At 39.5% G+C, this 23,781-nt stretch overlaps 3 protein-coding genes across 4 annotated transcripts; 1 reads left to right on the forward strand and 2 right to left on the reverse strand.

Moving 5' to 3' along the window:
• Nucleotides 1-984: 984 nt before the first annotated feature.
• tmed1b (transmembrane p24 trafficking protein 1b) lies at nucleotides 985-5,402 on the reverse strand. Its single transcript, XM_042435933.1, has 5 exons — nucleotides 5,113-5,402; nucleotides 3,538-3,635; nucleotides 3,250-3,439; nucleotides 2,151-2,318; nucleotides 985-1,979 (listed from the first exon to the last, which is right to left on the reverse strand). Exons 1-5 carry the CDS (start codon nucleotides 5,362-5,364, stop codon nucleotides 1,929-1,931), a joined length of 759 nt encoding a protein of 252 aa, XP_042291867.1. The 5' UTR covers nucleotides 5,365-5,402; the 3' UTR covers nucleotides 985-1,928.
• Nucleotides 5,403-15,290: 9,888 nt separating this feature from the next.
• Nucleotides 15,291-18,760, forward strand: LOC121880900 (tumor necrosis factor ligand superfamily member 14-like). Of its 2 annotated transcripts, none has more exons than XM_042388510.1 (8): nucleotides 15,291-15,496; nucleotides 15,601-15,736; nucleotides 16,131-16,394; nucleotides 17,252-17,320; nucleotides 17,417-17,450; nucleotides 17,697-17,768; nucleotides 17,877-18,108; nucleotides 18,281-18,760. In XM_042388510.1, the coding sequence occupies exons 3-8, from the start codon at nucleotides 16,197-16,199 to the stop codon at nucleotides 18,468-18,470; spliced, it is 795 nt and encodes a 264-aa protein (XP_042244444.1). In that variant the 5' UTR covers nucleotides 15,291-15,496; nucleotides 15,601-15,736; nucleotides 16,131-16,196; the 3' UTR covers nucleotides 18,471-18,760. The 2 variants fall into 2 exon arrangements, with proteins under 2 accessions (XP_042244444.1, XP_042244453.1); XM_042388519.1 differs by having other exon boundaries at nucleotides 17,718-17,768.
• A 2,495-nt stretch (nucleotides 18,761-21,255) lies between these two features.
• Nucleotides 21,256-23,781, reverse strand: LOC121883329. The gene is made up of 3 exons (XM_042391545.1): nucleotides 22,991-23,781; nucleotides 22,811-22,844; nucleotides 21,256-22,460 (listed from the first exon to the last, which is right to left on the reverse strand). The coding sequence occupies exons 1-3, from the start codon at nucleotides 23,228-23,230 to the stop codon at nucleotides 22,078-22,080; spliced, it is 657 nt and encodes a 218-aa protein (XP_042247479.1). The 5' UTR covers nucleotides 23,231-23,781; the 3' UTR covers nucleotides 21,256-22,077.

Below are 23,781 nucleotides of genomic sequence, written 5' to 3' on the forward strand. Positions count from 1 at the left end.
TGTGACAAAGGTTGCAGCTGGACAGTCTCAGTCCACAACATAATTATATTTCTACAAATAAATGTAATAAGAAAAATAGCCTCCGTACATAAAGGTATGTTATTAAGCTTACACAGTATCTCCAGTATTTAGTATGTACTATAGACCAATGATTATCTGCTATTCTTTTTGCCTATAAATACTGCTCTGTCTGATTTTATGGATCCTGACTTGAAGCGAGCATGGACGAGTCATCTCTTAAATTGCTGCGTACTGTGTAGTGCGCACAGCATGAACTGTTTGCACATCAACGTAAACTGTAAATAAAACTCTTGAGCTCCTCTCAACCACTTCTATCACTTCTCACTGCATCGTAAGCAAAAATGCCTCAATGTAGCCACTAATGTAAGATTATTAATATTTCAACAATGTGATACATGACACAGCATCAAGTGTGGTTAACTTGTGCTGATTCTTTAAGCATCTGATATATATTTATATTATGTGCTATTTGTCCTTCATACTAACTTCAACTTGATGTCTGCTTTTACTAGTTTCTTGTATAAGGTCAGCCATTAGGGGGAGCCACATCAGCAGAAATAAACTGTGTCCGTGTGTGATTCTCAGTCTTGCATGCTTCCTGACAAGCAGGGCTACGCAACAAAAAAATTTAAATGTGCAAAAACAACTAAATTATCAAAACAAAAACACATTCCCTTGTTGTTTGAAAGTGTGCCAAAGGTTAAAAAAAGAAAAAGGAAGTAACGCAATCATTTTTCTGGCTAATTAAAGATGAAAGTGCAAAGTAGAAAGCTGCATCTGAGAAATTCTGTGGTAGACTTTTGATTTATTGTATCAGTGAGTAACTTAATATTTTGATTTTCCCAGAGTAAATCGTGCATGTTTCTCATAGAAGTGATCACAGATAACACATTTCAAACAATTACTCATTTGTGTGCCCTACTTCTCATAGTGTTTATTAATTCAATTATTCACTCACATCCATTTACTGTGTAAAAAACCCATTTATTAGGACCAGTGACTCATCGATGAGAATCAAAATGTCACATAAACATGTCAGATAAAAAAAAAAAAGAAGAAGCAAATTTGATCAATAAGAAGAATCACACATCTCATTATCTGTATATTCACACTGAGTTATCCTGATTCATATTTGAACTGACACACGCACGACGTGCTACATATTTGTCTGTAAGAGTACTGACACATGTACGATATTGGCATACATACCAGAAATCACCTCTCTTTTCTTCCCCTACATTCTTATGTCAACACATCAGCATGGAAACTGTACTGGCACGTGTAAAGAAATCAGTAACACATTGAAAAAAAAAAAAAAAAGCTAACCATCAACACGGATGTAATTAATGAAACATTTGGACAATGGCAGGATGTTACACTGTCAGGAAGATTATTAACGCCGAGAACACTATTGCACATTCTTATCACCTGTAAACTGGCAGACGTCGGAGCTCTGGGGTAATTTTGGAGTTATGTCATATAGCTGAACTTTTATCTTTAGGGAAGATAACCTCACCTTTAGCAGAAAATTCCCAAAACCTCTGAGCAGTTTCAGAAACATATAACAGCAGTTATATATACATATATAAAACAAATACTGTTCCGTTTATGTAGACAGTGCCTTTTAAACTGTATTTCCTCATTGGTTTGTGGTAAGATTTGACATTAAAGGCACTAAATAACAGCTAATGACCAACTTCCTCAATCTCTTCCTTATCTGGTTACCCTTTATGAAGAGATGATATTGCTCACAAATAAGATTTTAAAAGTAAAAAAAAAGATGTTGCGTCCTGATGTAAACCAAATGAAATATAATGAAGAACAATATGAATGGGTAACCAGTTGAACAGTTTGTGTTGGAGAGGGATTTCCTTCCCAGTCTGTCATGTATCAGCAAAACGATCCGTCTATGTGCAGACTCTTCGCTTATCATCAAACAGTTTGCGGACAGTGTAGACCTGTGAGTGAAGGGATTAGACAGAGATAACATGTTGTTGGATTCTGTGACTCAAACTTTATGACAAAATGTAATATGAAGTTAATCCTCTGTCCTTCTTGAGCTTGTAAAATGCGATTATCTCAAACTAGATAGCACATTAATTACTGTGGTGTGTCGGTGCTCTGTTTACCTGGGTGAGGGCCACGCACAGCATCACCAGAACACTGGCGCAGGACCAGAACGAGACCTTCCAAAGGTTGTCCTCCAAAAGGTTTCGGTCCCGTGCCTCGAAGGCCCGCAACACCGTCTGCATCTGCCGGCTGCGCTCCAAGCGTCTGTGCAGAGACTCCATGGACTCCTGAGGGTATTAAGAGCAAAGTTTTAAAGATTTATAAAGAGTGAAGTGAGACGAAGAGACAAAAGGGACAAGATGATCAAGTATGTTTTCTGAATTAGTCCCAAATTGACATTCAGCTTTAAAAGTACCTAGAACTTTTGACAGAGTATACCTAACACGTATTCTCGGTTCTTTTTTTTTTTTTCTGTTTCAGACTTTGTGTTTGATGTCAGCTGGCAGACCATAATATGGTGTCATTCAACCATCACTGTGGTTTGGTTTTTGCTAGTCTGACTCACAGAGTAGATAACACTTCCAGCTAGTGTTAGTAGTAGGAGTCTTCTGATTAAAGGATATAGCTGACATTATTTTATAATTTCCATATTGTCAGCAAATCTTGGGAAAAGACCAAAAGCAACAGCGCATTAGTCTCACTTTCAGGACACACTTCCCCACCTTGTCAGGGGCACTCAGCCTTAAGCTCAACTTGTTCCTAGTGAAGACAAAAGTAAAATGGGTCAGCGATATATAGTTTCATATTTTAAAAAAAGAGGTTAAGTAATTTCATGTAGCTGAGCATTGTAGTTTTTAGCTGTGGATTATTACACTCCAGTGAGTATTTATAGCAGCAGGGCAGTGTATGTGTGTTGTTTATAATGAAGAATGTCACAGTGTGTGGCTCATTGCTGTGTCTTTTATAGGTTTTGGAGATCGACAGGAGTCTACGGCGAAGTGGGATAAGTTACTTCAGGCTTTAGATACAGACAATACTTGTTGATGGGATCATTTCATTGTTGGTTTTGGTCTTTTGATGGGATTTGTTGTCAATAAGTAAAATATAGAATGTTGTCAAATGTAAGATTTTCTCAAATGTGACTCTAATATGACATCAAGTGGAATAATACATTCCCTTTTATGTATTCATTTAATGTTAGTAGAAGCTGCATCTCACCCGGATGTCTTCCAGCTTGTACTCCAGCAAACTCCCATCAGGCTCCTCTAAACCTGCCCACTCTTCATCTCCCCCCACATCTCCCCCTTGACCCTCAATGATGATCTCAAAGAACACCATCTTTTCCGAGAAGCGACTGAAGCTGTTGTCAAAGCAGATCTGATAGTCTCCCTCCTCTGTAGGCTCCACCCTGGAACAACAGGAGATGAAGCCAAAAGATAAATACACAGTTGGGTGAGTAATATGAGATAGGATCAAGGATTCAGGTCGCTATGAGGTAGCGCTTACACATGTACTCCGTCAGAGCGTCGAGACTCACTGATGAGGTGGATGTTCCCCGGAGAGATGATGGTGAAGTCTACATCCATGCCAGCACCTGCTATAACCTGAACGTACACGCACAGATACACACGCTGAGCGACAGGCTTGCAAATGTAAACATTTCCTTTCTTTCTTTTGTTTTTGACAATTTGGCTTTATCAGATAGCAACAGTGGGGATACAGACAGGAAATATGGGTTGACAGAGACATGTAGGGGGGGTTCCCCAACAGGTCACACTGCAGTTTAATGGTCTTAACCACTCGGCCACCGGAACGCCCCTAGCCAAACATTTTCAAGTGAGATTATGTGTGCGTGGCAAGAGAGAGCACATTGTCGTCTCTTAGATTGAACCTCTCCCACTAAACAAACACACAGCTGACTAGAAGAACTGTTAAAGAGCTGTTCTTGTGTAAATAAGTGACATTTATGATGACTGGAGAAGAGCTGTTTAAGTCACTTTTAAAGACAAAAATGCCACAAATTTGCTGGTTCTAGTGTCTCTAAGGTGAATATTTGCTTGGTCTCTTAGTCCTCTGTTATAGTAAATTGAATTTCTTTGGGTTTTGGAGTAGTATTTGGACTAGCTATTTGAAAATGTCACCTTGGCCTCAGGCAGCATCAACAGATAATTTTTTGATGCTGCCTGAGGCCAAAGTGACTTTTTCAACAAATACAGACCCAAATAATTCTACTGCCAGTAGAAATGGTTCATGTGTGTCTGAGCAGGACACAGTACACAGTAAAAATGCAGAATGCAGGTTTTTATTCATGTGTAGGTGTTTGTTAAACAGGTAACAGGCTGCAGAAAACACTGCTGCTCTGGCAGTAATAACTTTACACAAACTCCATCAAAAGTCTCTACAGCTGTTAAAGCCCAAAAACAGCTGATCCAGATGTGGTCAGCTGTGGTCAGCTGTGGTCAGCTGTCGCCGTCATCAGAGGTGGACGTCACAAGTACTCGTTTCCTCTCTCCTTGCATGGTTTCCTTACAACTCTCCAAGGAGCAAAGACAATAAGCAAGTGAGGGAAACGTGGATGCAACTAAGAGACTTACGATGTACCCAATATGTGGTGCATTTTCTCATTTCCCGGGTTGTATTTTCTTATCATTGATCTTTCTAAGTGAAACCCTCCTGCACATCTCTTGCGGGAAGCACTATAATTGCAGTCATACACAAAAGGTGCAACCTAAACAAAGTGTTAGTTGACGCTATGGAAATTTTCACTTTTTCAGTTTGTGGACGTGAGCTACTTCAATGCGTAGTTAATAAAGTAGATTGTTGTCTCAGTGCGTCAGGTTAACTCTTACCAGATGAAGTTAATGGAGCAAGATGAGCTGTTATTTTCTTTCAGCCGCAGCTTATCTTGACATGTAAGTTATGCAAATGCATAACCAGCATGTCGGTTAGCACCAGAAATAACGGGTGGAAACAGTTAGCTACCACTAACCAGCAATCCATCCTGTACCGCTGATTTAACACATAACATGTGACTGTGAAGACACTAGGTGGTTATGTCTGCTGCACCGCACACACAGTTACCTGATATTCGACCTCCATCGTACCATTCTTTGCTGTTGTCTGAAAGAAGCACTCGGATCTTCCGGCTTGCAACAGAAACGTAAACTCGCTGTCTTGGCTCTGCCCGAAACAGCGCACAGAGCCTAAACACCACCCGAACACTACTGCAAGGACGAGCAGCCGTCCTCTGCACCCGTCTTTCCTCCGGAAAACGTCCATGGTGTAAATATTTCCTAAAACAGGGCTATCTAAGTTCAGCCATCTCCCTCGCATCCCTTCTTCCGCAGCAGAACTTTGCGATGTTGTGATTGGCTGCAGGCCCGCAATACGAGGTGACGAATTGGACCAATCAGAGGAGGAAGAGTAGCCCTCCTCCTCCAATCACTGCAGAGCTGAATGCTTTACACAGAAGCCACCATCATACACTAGACTTCTGTTTAACCCACTGTGGTCTCCTGGGAGAAAGTTAATTAGTCTGAGGTATGGAGTCCCTGCAATGACAAATACACTCACCACATGAGTCAAAAGTAAAAATGACTACATACGTGAAAATAATACTGTAATGTTTTTGACACAGTGCCGTTTAAGGGTCAATAATATACTGTCTAACTCAACATGTTGGTAATTTTTTAACCTGATTTGGGACCATAGCCAGAATTTTTTAAAAATTTGGTGATAATTGGCAAGTAATTTCCAACCAACTTCTGCTGATCATGCCAGCTTAACTTTCAACTAGTTTCGGTCTAATTTCTACTTAGCAGGCTTCTAAATTACAGTGAGTTGTTGCAGCGTAACTTCCAGCAAGTCTGCAAGCCAGAAAACTGAAGTACATTTTTGAGCCGTTTACATTTTCACCAATTTCTGTATAATTTCAGCAGATCAATCCAACTTTATAACAAATTTTGTGAATGTCATTTTTTTAATTGTAAGCCACCATAAATTGCTAATTACAGAGAAATACAACTTCATAATAAACCGGGCTTAATTGCGGACTAGAAGCTAGGCTAAGTGCAACATGCTAAGCTGCTGTTGTAGCCCTGGGAAAGCATGTAAGGCAATTTGTGCATATCTGAAATGGGCTTGAACACTAATGTGTCTGTACTATAAAATGTAAAAGGCCAGATTTGTGATTTATATGAAAGTATTAAGCGTCTTATCAATACTTAGTCGGACGAGGGACACTAACATTACAATTATAAACTGAAAGTGTCTGCTCTTGAGTCTGCAGCAGTAGTATTGGAGGAGTATTGGACTGAGACGTCTGTCCTCCTTCCTGCTCTGTTATAAACACACATAACACTGGCTGTTATGTGTGCTCTCATACAGTCACACAGGTCTTGGTGCTTGTTTTCGGGCCTGTTCTCGGATGATAGGCAGGTTGCTCTGGTAGCTGTAGCTTCACTGTCACAAACAGCTCTCTCTCTCTCTCTCTCTCTCTCTATCTCTCAGGCCCAGCGAGCCACCGGCTTGCAATGCACTGGCAGAATGCCTGAGACAATTTAGTTCAGAAATGTTTATGGTAACACTTTCTATGAAGCTCATGTCTATAGTAGCTTTATAATAATAATCATCATAACACATTATTTATATATAAGTATTTTATAATGACTTATAAGGTTAAGTATCATAATACTTCATAATTGCTGGTCGCTCACTGACATTATTTTTGCAAGGATCATTCTGTATTATAATTCTCATAGTTGTAATACATTATAATAATTTTATAGTGCATCAGTAATCACTGTTGTAATGCATTAAAATGTGATTATAAGGTACTCTAACTGGTGTGGGAGAAAATTAAATAATAGGTTATCATTTTATAAATCTTTTGTATATGTGTTACAAATGTTGTCAAACTAAGGGTCAATGTTTATTTTCAACTGAATGTGATGTAATGTTATTTTCATTGTGGTACACATGCTAGTGAAGAAATCCTACTCCAAAGCCAGTTGAACTTTTGAACTTGTTTCTATCTGAGGGTTGTTTGCTGACCTCTAGGGTTAGCTAGAGATATCTTTGCCTTAAGTCTACTGTCCTAGAAACTGTGTGGATCATGAGGTACCTAGACCAGCTAAATTTGAAGGATGTCCTTGTTTGAAGCTACTGACTAACCGTTAGGTCTCTGTGGGATCATTGTATGACCATACTTATTTGAAAGATGGTGTAACAGTTTGTGGAAGTGTCCATTTAGGGACCTGACTGTTTTTAGTTTTGCTTCTGGAGAGAGCTGTCTGGTCTGGGTTCACAATCTTTAGAGAGAAGGCCAGCTGAACGACATGCTTTCTCTCCAAAAATACAAGATGATTGTATTTTTGTTTTGTGTTTTTGTATTTGGACATTTGTATAATTGTTACTGATGGTGTGAAGGATTTTACAGTGTCTACATCTGCTTCAATAAGTAACAATGTTTAATGCTTTCTTTATGTCTCTGTGTGGTTCTTGAGCAACATATTAATCATTATAAATTATGTTTATTAATAATTAATTTTGGGGGGCTTTCAGTGAAATAATGAAATTCCTGAGGAATAGGTAGATATAATTCATTACAAGCTAGTTATAAGTCACTATAAGTGGTCATAGTCATAACTTTAAGTTAAGTGAAAAAAATATTAAAATCTATCCAAGAACAACAGAAAACATACAATGAATTTATTTGTTTAGCAGGTCATAACAGACAATCAATTGAGTACCTAAACAACTGAATGATGTACATTTACATTTCACAAATGTGAAGTTTCCCAAAAAAAACTCACTCTAAAGACTCAATCGACTCAAATTATAGATAATACCTGAAACAATTTCTATTTTACCTGTAGCTGTATATTTTACTTTTATGTAAAAGTTTGAGCAACCACAGTGACTCATTAAAAAAACTGAATGATAGGTGATTATAATGCATTATAAAATGATTGATATGATACTTGAACTTATAAGTCATTATATAATGCTTTAGAATGTGTTATGATTATTGTTATAAAATATTATGAATATTTATGAGTGCTTAAAACTATAATTATAGCACAATATAAGTATATTTATAATGCATTATAGACATGGGCATCGTAGAAAGTGTTACAATGTTTATTTTAGTCATTGTAAGGGTTGTTAAAATCTGTGTGGAGCAGATTTAATTCTTGTAATTCTAATGTGATGGACAATGAAACAAGGAAATTCAGACTGTGTGATAACTGTTCTGCACACTTGTGCACTGTTTTTTTTGTTTGTTTGTTTTGTTTTGTTTTTTAGGGACAATTCTATCTGTGACATCATGGATCTGCTTCGTCTGCCATCCAGATCGTCATCGCTGCTCATGGATACTTTCATCTTGGCGGGATGCTGACATGTGGATGTTGCGCTGTTTCAAGGGGCAATAGGAACCAAATCAAAGGGAACCGAACAAAGGAGCATTTTATCTTATTTTTTTATTTTTCCTCAGATTTTTTTTTTTTTTATTGGGCCCAAGACAGACTAAAAACTGACTACAATTGTCATAAGGAAACTCAAGGTTGACAAACAGCGTTAAAGGAATTTCTGAAGTGAAGGAACTCAAGACCAGATGAGACTAATAACCTTAAGTGAACTTAAGGGAAAGTTCAAAGGGAAAAAAAGACAACCGATAACTGATAATGATTGCATTTTGCTCTTACAGAGGATACATTTCATTTGTGTATGAAGCACTGAGAGTTGAACACTTCCTAATTTCTAATTCACTGCAATTTTGGTTGCACATTCATTTGTTTTTGATTTTATTTCTTTTCTTTTCTTTCTTTATGAGAAATATAAAAAAGAAGCTATTAGGAACATGAAACTGGACAGAATGCCTTTATAAATGTGTTTTTCCATTATTTTTCCTTAGTCAGCAGTCATGTGTGGTTTGTGTGGGCAGGAGGTCTTACTTCTCTCTTTGTAGAATCTGCTACCACCAATCTCCTCACTGAACCTAGTGAATTTAGTGAACCTAGAAAACTGAATGAACCTGTAATCAGACTGAAGTGTAAGATCTTGGGTCTAAGATACTTTAGAGAACCCCAGATTTTGATACTGTAGATACTATATCCAGGATCAGCAGCATAGATTCCCTATCACAAAGGGAAGATTACACACGGGTTAAATTTACTTTACATCTTTGATTTGGTGATCGTTTGACATAAAGCAAGCATCGAGCTTCAGTTTAGTTTTCACTAATTTGTTTTTATTAGTTTTGTTTTTATCCCAGATGGTTAGAGAGCGTATCAAAGACTATCGCAAGATGGTTACATCCATTATCAAGTCAACCACAAGTGACACTTTTTGTATGCACAGACAGGGTCTCATACACAATTGGTGAGAATGTAAATGGTTAAAAAATGTACTTCAATTTACTGGCCTGCAGAAGATAGGTAGAAACTACAGCAACTCAATTCAATTTAGGGGCCTGCTTTGTAGAAATTAGACAGAAACCAGTTGGAAGTTAAGCTGGAATGATCAGCAGAACTTCGGCAGAAATGAATTGGAAATTAATGGACAATTATCACCGACTTTCCATGAAATTACCATGAAATTTGTGGACCCCTAAAATGAAGTGTTACCCATTAAGGATTCACTGCAACAAATAGAGCATAAAAGACAGTGGTCCTGCTCAACTGCTTCCTGTGTCAAAATCACAACAACCCTTCAACATAAGAGTTTCCTGCATGGTTCACCTTAAACATTTCATAACCTCACAGATAGACTCTGACTCTTTTTTTTCTTTAGATTCTCACATAGTTCAACTATTAAGAACAGTCTTTTAGGCTTACATACAACTCTGCCAAACCTAGTCCTGATAGGGACAGTTGAAAAGCTTTTTGAAGGCTGTGCTGGACACTGCAGTCTCATTTGGCTGAGCTGGTGTGCAGAGTGTCTCTGTATGAGATGTAGTCTCTGGAAATGGAACAAGGTGGCGTCTGTTTCTCCTGATAGGTGCCTGTTGGACTATCCACAAGATAGGAATGAGGTGTGGAGTGAGTTGACACTGCTGTGCCTGGAGTTGTTACTGTTGTTTAGGGTGAATAAGTCTGCACCCACTTTTTTGCCATGGTCTCTCCGGAAGCTCACTAGATATCAGTGGCTCCACAGGATTAACATGCTCTTTGATGCATGTTTTGCAGTTTCTCACCAGTCCATTTAATTGGCTACCCAGGACAGCTGTTTCCCTGGCTCACTCTTTGCACCTTGTCATCCCCTGATGTCCCTCATGTAATGCATATAGGACAGAACTGAGCATAGCTGTGGGAATGACAAGTCTAGAGCCTCTGAGTGATCCATCATGCACAAGTGAGTACAGCTCTTTCTGGCCTGTAGGCTTTCACTGGCCCAATAATTTGGCTTGTTGTCGATCTCTAGGGAAAAATTTCTCCTGATGAGAAAGTCTTTGAACCACTCACATCCAACCTGTCAATCCTAGCGCCTCCTTCTCCATCTGTGCGTACCTCTGCTCAGTCTCTGTCATGGAACATGATACATATGCTACTGGTCTCCACTGCTCTTCCTCCTTCTGTAGGAGGACCACACCTAATCCATAAGATGACGTGTCTGCTGACAGTTTCAGCTCCTTGTTGCAGTCATAGAGTGTCAACACTGAAGGTGATGCAAGTTCATTGTTCAGCTGATTTAAAGTCTTTTGTTGTGCGCAGCTCCAAACCCACTGATTTTTCTTTGAGAGAAGATCCCACATTGGCTCATCCTTCTCTGTCAGGCCTGGGATGAAATTCCCAAGCTGATTAACCATTCCAGGGAAGCTGCAAACTTCTCCTGTATTAGATGGCTATTTCATTGCTGTGACAGCCTTTGTCTTGTCTGGGTATGGTTTTACTCCATCTGTCGACAGGATGTGACCAAGGAATTTGACTTCTTGCTTGCCTAGCTCACACTTCCCCATGTTCAGTGTGGCACCTGCTCTCTGAAGCTTGTGCAGAATGGTGTGAAGTCTGGCATTATGCTGATGTTGATTTTTTTCCCTAAATGGGAATGTCATCCATTCTCTGCAGCCCATTGAGCACCATGGGCATCCTCCACTGAAAATGTTCAGGGGCTGACACCATGCTGAAGGGCAGTCTGTGGATGTATTAGCGTCCAAAAGGAGTTATGAAGGTTCTGTATTTTGCCGATTCACGAGACAGGGGAATCTACCAGAATCCTCTATCAAGTTTACTAAAGACCTGAGCACCTGCGAAAGAGCCAAGTGTCTGCTCAACAGGGTGAGTTTCTCTCTGCAGACTGCTTTGTGAAGGCGGGTTAGGTCAACACAAATATGCACTGAACCATTCTTTGCTGGTACAGGAACCTTGCCGGAACACCAGTCCATCGGCTCTCCGACCTGGGAGATGACACCAATTCTCTCCACGCATTCAAGCTCATCCTTCACTTTACCCAGTAAAGGGATGGAAACCCATCTTGGTGCTGCAAGGGAAAAGAGAGTGGCATTTGGCTTACACTTGATGGAGTATGGCTGCTGCAACAAACCTAAACCCCAACACAACTTTGGGTATGACTCTTCCATCACCGTTTTGTCAATGCTATCTTCCCTGGACACTTGGTTGAGCTTGACACTGACTTATCTGCTTAGTATTGCTATGTGTAAGTCTTTTATCACAGAGATATTTTCCTGGATCATCTGCTCACCCTTGCACATTGTCTCTCTGTACATGCTTAAGACCAAAAGTGGTGTACCACCTGGGCCAAATAGTGGTCTGCCTGAGTTAGCCAAATAGGTGATGTTCTCTCCAATAATGTAATGTGTCTGTGCTGAAATGATTGTGACATCAGTGCCTGTGTCTGTATTGAACCTGACTTTTCTAACACTCAAATCTGCATCCCATGTGTCTGTGCCTGCATCAGCTGTGCCTAGGAATAAAGGTTTGTCATTATAAACATTGCTAGTTTCTACTACATGCACTGCTTTAGCTGACTTGCACTTTACTGTAACGTCCTTTTTTTTTTCACATGTGTGGCAGGTCACATCTCTGGCTGGGAACTGCCATTTTCCATGATCAGGGGGTTTTCCACATCTGTAGTGTGTCTAGCCATGCAATGGTGCTTTTGACTTTGCTGATGTGTATTTAGTTTGATTTGATGTCTTGTGGTTTGCTTTTGCTTTCTGTTCTTTATTGTCACTGCATCAATGTCATGTTTTGTTTCCACTCAAGTCTGTTTGGTTTGCTGTCTTTTTAGCACTTCCAACTGTCTCGCCATGTTGACTGCTTTTTGTAGAGTCAAATCCTTATCCAACTGCATTCTCTCAGATAGACCAATGTCTCTCCGTCCCACTACTATACGGTCTCTGCGTAACTTGTCATGAAGTGCAACTTAACTGCAGTTTCCAGCCAGAGCATACAATGCAGTAATGAAGGAGTCTATTGTGAAGTTTTCTATTGTGAAGTAAATTGTGAAGTTTTAATTTACAAATGAATTCTGTTTTATGGCATGCCCTGAGATTGGTATATAGATAATAATATTGCCAAAATGTGCCCAGAGCGGAGTGATTAAATTAATTAAAATCATGTGGATGTGTATATCTTATCTATGACCATTCCAAAGAGCAAGCTGTTGCCCGTCAAATGTATTTTCTGGTGGGTACATGTCCTTCTACGTCGTTTACAGTTAGGGTGTTCACACACAGCTGAATCCAGTCCTCACACCTAGGTTAAATACACAATTTATATGATTACACATATGTAGGTGATCACATAGTCACACAATTAATTAACTTTTAATTATTCATCATCATATAACTGTCAACTGATCAATAATGCAAGAAAACGCAAAAAATCCACCAAACACACTGCTTTAATCAGTAAAAAAATCCCAGAGGTGAAACACTTTCATTTTCTGACAGGTCCATTTTCACAGCTGCAGCTAAGGATGAATGAATAATGTCAAAGTTTGTTTTAGGTATATTGATTAGCAAGCATTGACAATATTTATTGTTACTGTCGTTGCTTACCAGCAGATGCCTAATGCTAACTCTATACTTGCAGGCAGCTGTGTCTGCACTGTTGTGACATGTTAAAATGATATAATACTGCTATACTGAACAGTACAGTAATGACAGTAATGTTGCAGCTATGATCTGTGTCTGTTGTTGTCTGCTGGTCACTGAGGTCAACTTGCTTTTATCAGCTGTATGAGAGTTCAAAGAGCCTCTCATATTATTTAGATTTCATGTTTGGTATCTGTGTTTGAAATCACACCCTCATTCACTGTTCCCTATATAATATAGTCTCAATAGGCCTTTTTCACAGCAAATATTTTCATTTGTCATAGTACAAAAAGCACAGGTGTTACTAACAAATAACATTAACAATGGCTCTGTTCTATTCAAGTATCCCAGTAAGCCATGACAGTGTGAAAGTGATCCATCATGCACAATATCAGGACCCTGAAACTGAAGCAGCTGAATGGGATTTAGCTGTCTGCAATTTTATTTTTTAACACCTGTGCTTTCCCAACTGTGACATTTCAAAATGTCTTCTGTTGAAAAGGCCTATAATGAACAGTAAATTAATATTTCTGACACTTTCACTCACTCACTTTCACTTTCATGTGTGAAAGTGACATGTAGCACAACTGTAAGTATCTATCATATGTGACATGGGCATTTTTGTTTCATCATTGGAAGTTTGTGAGGGCACAATATCACACTGAGAATTTACTCTCAAATAAAATGGGGGAGGTGCTGATGTTGCGCAATAGATAGCAGAGAGGAGATTTTAGATACAGCCCCAGTAAATGATAGCAATACTGGTAAAATGGTGTAAAATGGGAATCGAGAGCAACATGAGAAATGTTGTTTGGCAAAAACAGGAAGTTGAGGATGACGTGCTAGAAACTTAAGGTTTGTTTTTCATTCTCAATAAATATGCTACTTTGTTTTTTTGCAGTCCATAAAAAATCTTTAAAATTACACAGAAAATGTCAACTCTGGGGCTTCATACATATTCTGGTCCATCATGTACTTTCTCAATAACTATGCATTTAACACAGAACCACCACAACTGTAGACTTCCGTCTGTCCTCCCTGCATCTTTATCTTCCCTTACCACAATCTGTATGTGTGTGTGTGTGTGCAATGTAGTTTCAACATATGGATTATGTCATGTCAAACTGCCCCCCCCCCCCCCCCCCCCCCCCCCCCCACAACAAAGAGAGAAAACAGACCGGGTTCAAACTACTCTTGAGTTTCACACTGAACAAAGCATAAAGCAGGTCTATTTGTAATTCAAATACTTTATTGTATCTTCATTACATACAGTATGACACAACATTTAAATAGCAGAGAAAAAGACAAAAAAACATGCAATATCAATAATCATATATAGCACATGTGATAAATGTTTTGGTAAGGAGAGGAAAAAGTCAGTATTTTTCAGAATTCTTGGTGTGTGAAGAAAAAGAGGTAGAACAATAAAGGAAAGATAAAACATCGAAACCTGTATAATAACAAAGATTGCCTAATTTCTGTACTTCTGCTCAGCTGTTAACACATATGTAATAACATTGCATAATGTTGCAAGTAAACAAGTACTGATAGATCCCTAATAATGATAACTGTGAGGGAAAAAAGGACAAGAATTCTCAAAGTGAAGCAACTCTCACACAAAGATGTGACGTTAAACAAGGGAAGAAAAAAAATATATATATATAAGAATGTGTTGCCACATTTGTTTCGCATCACCAACACATTAGTCACCTTCAATCACTGCCGGTTGTTCAGTTGAAAATAGAAATTTAGAAACCAGAAATTTCTACAGAAAAAAGAACAACGTGTTTCTCAAAGCAGAGCAACATTTGTATAGATAAATGTGTAAGAAAGCTGTAACCTGATCATCAGCTCATTCTACTGCATTAAAGAGTATATTCAGTGGACTGTGGGTGCAAAGCTGTGGTAGAGATAGTTGGCTGTGGTCAGAAGTGTGTAAAGGGTGTAAATGGCCCTCAAACTCAACACCCACAGCCACACTTGCTGATAAAAAAAGATTGCTTTCAAAATCACCTTGCATGGCTCAGTAGGATTAAAAATGTGCTAAGTGCAAAGCTAAGGTAGATGAAAAGATTGTGCAAGTTTCTCAGAAACTGACAAGAAATAGCAACAAATACTTAGAAAACAAAAGTTACAATGAAACACACAGAGTGAGAAATTGAAGAGAGAAAAGGAAGTGTCGGCTAGGGGATGATAACCGTATTCAGAGCTCGTAGGGAGTGTCCCACACACATGCACCATACTCATTCTCTCTCTCTTTTTTTGCTTCTTCCCCATGTCATCTTCATTTCCTCCTTACATGAGCTTGCTTGAAAGGCAATATTGGTGATAGTTGACAGCAGGCGAGCAGAGGCAGGACAGAAATCTGCATTCAGTGCACAGGACACCACAGGAGGCAGCTGTAAGGTGAGTCATTTCAGATGCCATAGCACATCAGTGGTATTTTCAACGTAATATTGTTTTTTTTTTTAATATAAATTGGTATTAAGGAACATTATTGCTATTCAAAGGATCGATGCCAAAGGTGCTTCAGAAGAGTGTGTGAAAACTAGTTTGTGTTGCTGGATGGGTGACTGAGCTGACGAGGAACATCTGGTGCACATTTGAATCCAAACTAACTTCTCTTTGAACTTCTTTCGATAAATTGTAAGTCAACATTTTTTCATAATTTACTGGACTTGTTGCAGCTGTCTGTCCTCATGTGCTTGTAGTAGTCAGCATATGTAGAAATCATGTTGTTCCCCAGAAACTGGTTGCATACTCAGTATGACTTTCATCTCTCTCTCTCTCTGTCTGTCTCTCTCTTGCCTCTCTCTCTCTCTCTCTCTCTCTCTCTCTATGTCTGTCTCTCTCTTTCCTCTCTCTCTCTCTCTCTCTCTCTCTCTCTCTCTCTCTCTCTCTCTGTCTGTTTTTATGTCTTTGTGTTTGTTTCCTGACATTTTTTTTCTTGACTCTCCGCTGCCTGCCTGTCTTTTGTTGCTTGTCTCTCTGCTTTTCTGTTCTCTGTTTCTTCACATAACTCTAACCCTTTCTCTTTCAGTATCCCTCCCTCACCACATTGTGCCCTTTGACCCTGCGCCCTTACACCGCAGTGTGAGTGGGTGGGATGGCAGATGGTGATGTGGGTATTGGCCCCCAGGTGTTCGTGGTGGACACTCAGGCCAACTTCGTCTCCTTACCCGGTACAAAAAAACCAATGTGGGCACATGTAGGCCAAAAGTTTCTTCTCTTGCTGGTAGGATTGACCTTGTTGGGACTTGTTGTCGAGGGATTTTTCATCTACAAACTATACAAGCAAAACGAGGTGAGGCTGGTGTCTGCATGTGATTGTGGTTCTGTCTGTCTGTGCGTGTTAAGAGAGAAGCCTCAGTGCTTGGGGTTCATGGAAATTCCTTTTCTCAAGAATTTCCCTTTTTTCCTTTGCGTCATGACCATACTAGTGGACAGCTAAACGTACGGATCGTCATTTATCTTTATTTCACAGGCCAATAATGACAAATATGTCACATAGACTCTTTCTCTAGTTCCACTTCCCTTTTTTTTCTCTCTTAAGTGCAAACCCACAATATAACTTCACTTTTCTATGACAGTTTCATAATGCTGTTTGTTACACCTGCACTCTATTTGTTATGCACTCTGCATGTTATGTAATATGCACGGCAGTTCAAAATCAAACCTTAGAGACCTTGTAATGCCAGGTTTTGTTCAGAATAACGGAATTTGAATTGCACAGTAGCTGCTATCATAGACCAACAATGCCTTTCATCCCCTTATCAGCTGCTAAATTTCTTAGTAGTCCTAAATAACTCTCAGTCAAGTTGAAGGTTAGAGTTATCATATAATGAGATCTGAGGCATTCAAATTTCTTTATCACAGCATTATATGACCAAGTCAAATACAATTAAAACTACAAACACCACAACAATAACTATTTATTTGTCATTTTGGAAGGATGTGTAAAATCACAATGTGCCTTTGTTTATATGTGTGAGTTTGTTACTGACTTAAAGTAATATTGTGCATGCATGTGTATCTATGTATCTTCTATGCGTAGATGTTTTCATATTTCCACACCTCTACATGTACACTCCTGTTGGTTTCCACAAAGCAGGACCTTTCCTGAGCTTTTAACATCTTGCCCAACATCTTTCCCCCCCACAGGCACTTTTCCTCTGTAAGTCTTATCCTCTCTGCCAGAACCTGTCCACTCCGACAACATCTGCCCATCAAGTAAGCGTGGGTTTTTAAGTGTCTGTTTGAACTGGGTCACAGTTTACACTGTTGCACTGCAACAGCTTTTGACATTCAGCCCTTTTCCTGTTTCAGGGTGGCAATATAATGGGTCGAGTGGGGCATGAAGGTACTGTGTCACTGTTATTATAATTTATTATGCCTCACATTCTGTGGGAAGAAAAACCACAAATACAGCGTGATGTATGAATTTGTCTTGCATCTTTACCGTCTTTCAGCAAGTTGACACGGCTTCAAAAATATTGTTTTCTTAAAAACTCCAGAGCTTAAAATGCATGCAAAACCAAACCAAATGCAGAGCTTTTACAATGATTGATTTACTGGTTGATTGATATGATCCTGCTTTTGAGAACAGACTCCAATGACATTCCCACAGTGCAACCACATCCGCAACAGCTCCAAAATAGGCCCTTTGCTCACCTGATTGGTAAGAACCCTCTCAACACTCAAACCTAAATATTATATATGACCTTAATGGTTGAGTTGAACTTATCATTTCCTTTGTTTTCTCTCCTCTTTCTCATTTTTATCCCAGGCCCCAACTCTGTAGGGCAGACAAGTGAAGTGCAGTGGGTTAAAGACGGTGATGCCTTCACCAACAACATGAGCTACAACAATGGCCGGCTGTCAATCAAGAAGGAAGGCTACTACTACCTCTACTCCAACGTGCAATTAGATGCTAGAGATGAGTGTGTGGTTATCCAGCACAAGATCATGAAAGAAACCAAAGCCTATGGCAAACCTATAGAGCTTATGAAATCAAAAAAGTTAGTCAGTGCACCACTCCTTACTTCCTTCCTCTGTTGTTGCACATGAGCTTACAAGTGCAACCTGTTTAGAGTTTCACTTGTGTGTATTTAAATGCAAACTAAAATCCATGCTGTCTTCATTATGGAGTGCTAAGTTTGCTTTTTGACATCTTTGGCATGTTTCCTTTAGTACGCGCTGCCAGACCCCGAAAACTTCAAGTGGGAAGACTGTTACTGTGGAGGATCTGCGGCAGAGTTTCCTGGCTGGGATCTTCCACCTGGAGAGTGGAGATCAAATTTTTGTCACACTGGACAATATACAGAAGATGCGTCCAGGACCTACTGAGAACTTCATGGGGGCCTTTATGGTATCTCCTTAGAGGCATAGACATAGAATCTGTCCCACTTTCTGATCAGATTCTACATCTCTGTGTGTATGTTTTCTACTTTGTGTTTTAATTTACACCATATATGTGGTGAGTCTAATATATACAATTTAATATATACTGTACTTCATTAATGTAATGTAATTAATGTATTTGAACCACTTATGAAAAAGCAACATATGGTTGTGATATCATAAAAAGTAACTGATATTCAGGCTATATCATCCTACTATATAATTTGTGACATATTTTGCTTTGTGAATAAAATATTATTTTTTATCAAACTGAACTGTGGCTTCCATTTCTGATAAGATCATATCTGTGACCAATGAAAGACATACAACAGACATGCAACCCACATAACAGTTTCAGATATACAGATATGCAATATATACAAACACCTGCAAGACAGTGTGTGTGTGTATGTGTGTGTGTGTGTGTGTGTGTGTGTGTGTGTGTGTGTGTGTGTGTGTGTGTGTGTGTGTGTGTGTGTGTGCGTGTGCGTGCGGAGAGCAGGATGTGGTTGAGTAAGGATGTACTGAGGAGAGGATGAGGGAGGAAAGAAGTGCTGCGGTTGGTGTAGCTGACTCAGCTCTTCTCACATTGTAGAGGGGAAAGTTTCGCAGGCAGCAGCAGCAGTGTAGAATGGAACAGGACATATAGAGGTACAGAGATGTTTGGTAAAGGAGAGTATAGCAACCAAAAAGGGGATACGGCCGGGGGATTAAGGTGGAAAAGGAAATGCAAAAGGCGAAACGTAGTAAAAAACGTGAGGCACAGGAAACCATGTAGACAGGTGACAAATCACCACTGAAACAGAGATGTAACTAAGTGGATAGACTGACCTCAGATGAAATTGAAATATTTGGGTCATTTCCTGCTTTGAGATACAGATCTTTGCATCTAAGTGACACAAACACAGAACAAGCTAATACCTCTGCAACCCAACAAAGCATGAAAGCTTTGCACATACTGTGAAACCGCCTCATGTTGCTGCTGTCAAAGGGCAACTTAGAAGATACACTCAGTCAAGAACTGTATTTAAGTCCAATTTAAGTCCAACTGAGGAGATGCTATTCCAATTTGACAATTTAGTGTAGTTACTAATTACTTTGAAGATTTATATTTATATATTTGATCATTTTATAAAACATGATGCATTGTTCCAGATTAAACTACCCATCAGCATATAAAGTAGTTAAATTTAGGTACAACCTGACCAAGCTGCACCATTTAAAGGCTGCATAGACATTTAAAGGGCTGGTATTGTTGAAAACAAGAAAAATGAGCTTTGGGATGGATTAAGGTGACAGGTAGGGGTTCTGCTGTGCTGTTAAATCAGTAAATTCTATCTCTTTGGTCTTTTTAAGTTGTTTGAAATTTTTTGAAATTTGCAGCTCAATAGCTAGTGGTGTAGAGGCAGAACCAGTTACTGTCACACCAGAAAGTCAAATCAAATATGCAGGAAGCTTTAGCATGAGTTCACCCCTGCCCAGCGTTACACTGAGTGCATAACTTCAAGTAGTTGGAGTTTGCATTTCAGCCAGATGACAAGCAAAGCAGAACAGCAGCTGAGAAGTCATTACAGCCTTTTATAGGATGGAAATTTACACCGGGAATGGCTGAAATTCATGTTTGGGAACAATAGTCCCTCTGTTGTTGGCAAATGGTTGTGTGTGTGTGTGTTCCGCACTTTTGATGAAGTTTTAAAACATGCACATCATTATTTTCATTCTGTAACAGACTTCTTCCCTTTCCCATTCATGGCTGATCAGACTCCAGTTCATAAACTGCTATATACTGTCTTATGTCTCCAGCTGCAGCCATTACACCAGGTAAATATGTGGCATAAGGGCCACACCTCCAGCCAAGTATGTGGTCATTAATAATATAGATTTTATGTAAATAGCCTCTGAAACAGGACAGAGGGGAATCTGGACTGTAAGGCAAGATGGATTTAGAGAAATCTAAACAACCTTTAGTGAATAAAATGTCACAGCAGCTTTAAAATAGATTCAGTATTTAAAAAGGTCAAAAAAGGCCATAACAACAGATCTTTAAAGTGTCACAAGTAATATACAGTATATAACACATATACTTTTACTTGTGATACGTAAGTGTACTTTGGCAATAAAAGGCTACTTCTGTACTTTCACATGAGCAGCATTTTGAATGCAGGACGTATTTGTATTAATGTTTCTTTGTTTGTTTGTTTGTTTGCAATGTGGTATGATCTAAATACATCTTCCACACTGATTTGTTTCTTTGAACCTTAACAACTGATTGTACTTAGTGAGACTGAGTGGCCATAAAGAAAATAAATGCAGGAGGGAGAGGAGAAACTGAAAAACAGACACACACAAAATGACTCGTACATAAAATTTGCATAAAACGCGGACTTCTCTTCAAAAGTAAGGGTCTGATTAAAACGACTCACATGTACGCTCACAAAATGAAAGCAGTAACTTATAAATCCTAACAGCAGTCGATATTAACTTTCAGTTGCTATCTGCACCTTGGGTTTACACTAGAAGCATAATTGTGTTTGTTTGCTGGCCCGCAAGAGTTTTTTCTAAACCACATGCTATGGTAAGTAAACAGGAAGTGATGTGCATCCAGTTCCCGGTATAGGCTGCGAAACAGCAGGGAAGTTTCCTTTACATCTAAACGTTTAATTTATTCCGCTTGAACCTTTGACACAATCACTTTCGCAATCGTCACTTTCTACTTTTCACACCAAAATGAAGTCAATGTTCACTATATCCATGTTTATGTCCATGTTTAATATGGATAACAAGAAAAATACATTCATCAGTGTGTAGTTTGTCCATAGGACTTACATTATTTCAAAAGTAAAACATTTTCTCAATTCACAAGTCCACATATGAAGTATATTTTAGGAATTCTGGTCATGTTTGGTTACAGTAGGATCGTTTTTACGGGACCTTGCTTCAGCAAAAATTATTTCAAGTGCAGAGTATTACTCATCATTGTTACTCATCACTTGCAAAGATGATTATATGACTCAGCATAACTGCAGTCAATCAAGAAAATCCTCAAGCAGCTTGGTCAGGATTTGCAATTATAATCATAAGTCTCAACTTTATGCTCCCAGACATTTATAAAAATAAAAATGAACAGAAACATACAGTCACATTAACCCAACATAGGCTGAGTGAACTTGCAGTGTATTGTACATCAACACTAATGTAGTGATATCTACATCAAAATAAAATTCTATTACAAAAAACATCATAAATATAAATAGTTCCACATCACCAAATAAATATATCATATACTAAGTTACACTTATAAATATTTACACAGAATGAGGTCAGTGTCTTGTCTATCCCATATCCACTTTGCATTATCATAACTGCATCTTCTCTTCAGATTCCACCATCACATCGTACTAAGCTTCATGGTCTTACATCTTTAGTTTGCATGAAACCTGAAAGTTTCAAAAATGGCACCAGCGCCTGACCATATCTACCCGCTTGAACTTTAAGAAAACACAAACTGGTGTTGTTCTTTAGCTATGACCTGCAGGTCACAGGCAGATCTACATCTTGATGACAGAAGAGGCACTACAGTGTCCGTATTAGTCCACGAGGAACACCCCGAATCCTGAGCTGCCGAGCTCCAGTTTCCAGTCCTGCTGTTCCACCTTTGGTGCAGTCATCTGAGCGAGCAGCCGTGTGTTCTCTTCCACCCGGCTCACTGTCCAGCACTTCCTGCTCACAGGTGTTGAGTCTGCTGGAAGCTTCACCTCACAGGTGAGCTTATCACCCAGACGCACACTGAGGAGACCTGGGCTGCATCTGTAGGTGCAGGTGAATTTGAGATCAATGTACATGAAGTAGGTCCCTGCCTGTTTGAGCTCCAGTGATTGTTGATTTTTGTTAAAATAGAAGTTGCTTCCGACAGAATCCCCTGTGCCGTAATTGACTGGATCCCAGGACATGGTGGAGTTCTTCACATCGCCTGCAGGAGGAGACAAAAACATTTAATTTAGTTTGTGTTTACAAAGTGCAACAAGTTTATCAGACTCCATTCCTCTCTGTTGTTGTTCTGCCTTCATTCTGAACAGATTTGGCACAGCTGAGAAATCTTTTAAATGTGATTTTGGTGATGCAGATGAAGGGTTTTATCTTTAAATTTGGCAAATGACACATGACTTTATGGTACCCTTTTGATATGGGCCATAAAGGAAGACTCAGCCATGTATCCACTGTAAATGTTTTGCATAGCCTATGTTTTTAAATCGGTCCTTAAACATAAATCAGAAAACTTTGTGTTACATGTCTGCATTTAGAAAGTAAATGTAGACTTACTTGAGTTGGCTTCCAGGTAGGCAAATTTCTGCATCTGTTGACAAAACAGAGAAGATGAGGTGGATTAAAAGTCAGATATGTGCAGGGGACGTGGGTCGAAACAAAAACAAAATCAAATAATTTTATGATTTTATGCAAAGAATCTGAGTCGCTTTTTGTTCTGTTTTTTTTTTTTTTTACCTTGTATGCTGGGGATGATGTGTCTCTTAACCTTAAATTCTCAGCCTCTAGGGAGGGAGGAGAGGAGTTCAATTTGGACCGCAGCTCCATCACAACCGTCACTCCACCGACAGCCACAGCCGTCACCGCCACAAATAGGAAAATAATGGACACGACGAGGAAAAGGTCCAGCCAGCCTCCACGCCGGCGGTCGCTCTTCTGAAGAGACTCTATGTCCATTTCTGTGTTTTGGTGTCCCATTAGTCGGCAGTAGAACACAAAAGCTCTCTTGCAGTCTTTGCAAGTTGTACAGCTCCAGTTGTTAGGTGGGTTAACCTCCACAAGATAGTCCTCTCGATATCACAACAGCCAGTCCAGCTCCTGAGATGAAATGTCGCCACTGTGAACACCATGATGGCTTTATATAGTCTATGTACTGTGCACAGTTTCAGATACGGAGGAAAAACGCGGAAGTCATGGGTTTCCCTCTCGCCTCCTCACTAACGCCTCCCTCCTTCGCTGCATATACAGGAGGTGTGAAAACGAGACGCTGAGATTTTCCGCAGCTTCTGCTGTTGCGCAAGTGCGCCAAAGGCAGCGTATGCGGTGGAAAACGAAAGGGAGAAACACAGCGCTTACTCCAGCTTCACTACATTCCGACACAGTCAAACAAAGGCTCTCCGAACCTCACAGCACCACACAGGACTTAATTGCCAACATTTAGGAAACTTTATTTATGGATGCGTCTGTTTTCCAGGTCATACACCTGGCGCAATCCTGGCACAACCGTGTGCATCCGACCATTAAATCAT

The sequence above is a fragment of the Thunnus maccoyii genome, chromosome 2 (assembly GCF_910596095.1).
Source record: "Thunnus maccoyii chromosome 2, fThuMac1.1, whole genome shotgun sequence".
Classification (NCBI taxonomy): Eukaryota; Metazoa; Chordata; class Actinopteri; order Scombriformes; family Scombridae; genus Thunnus; species Thunnus maccoyii.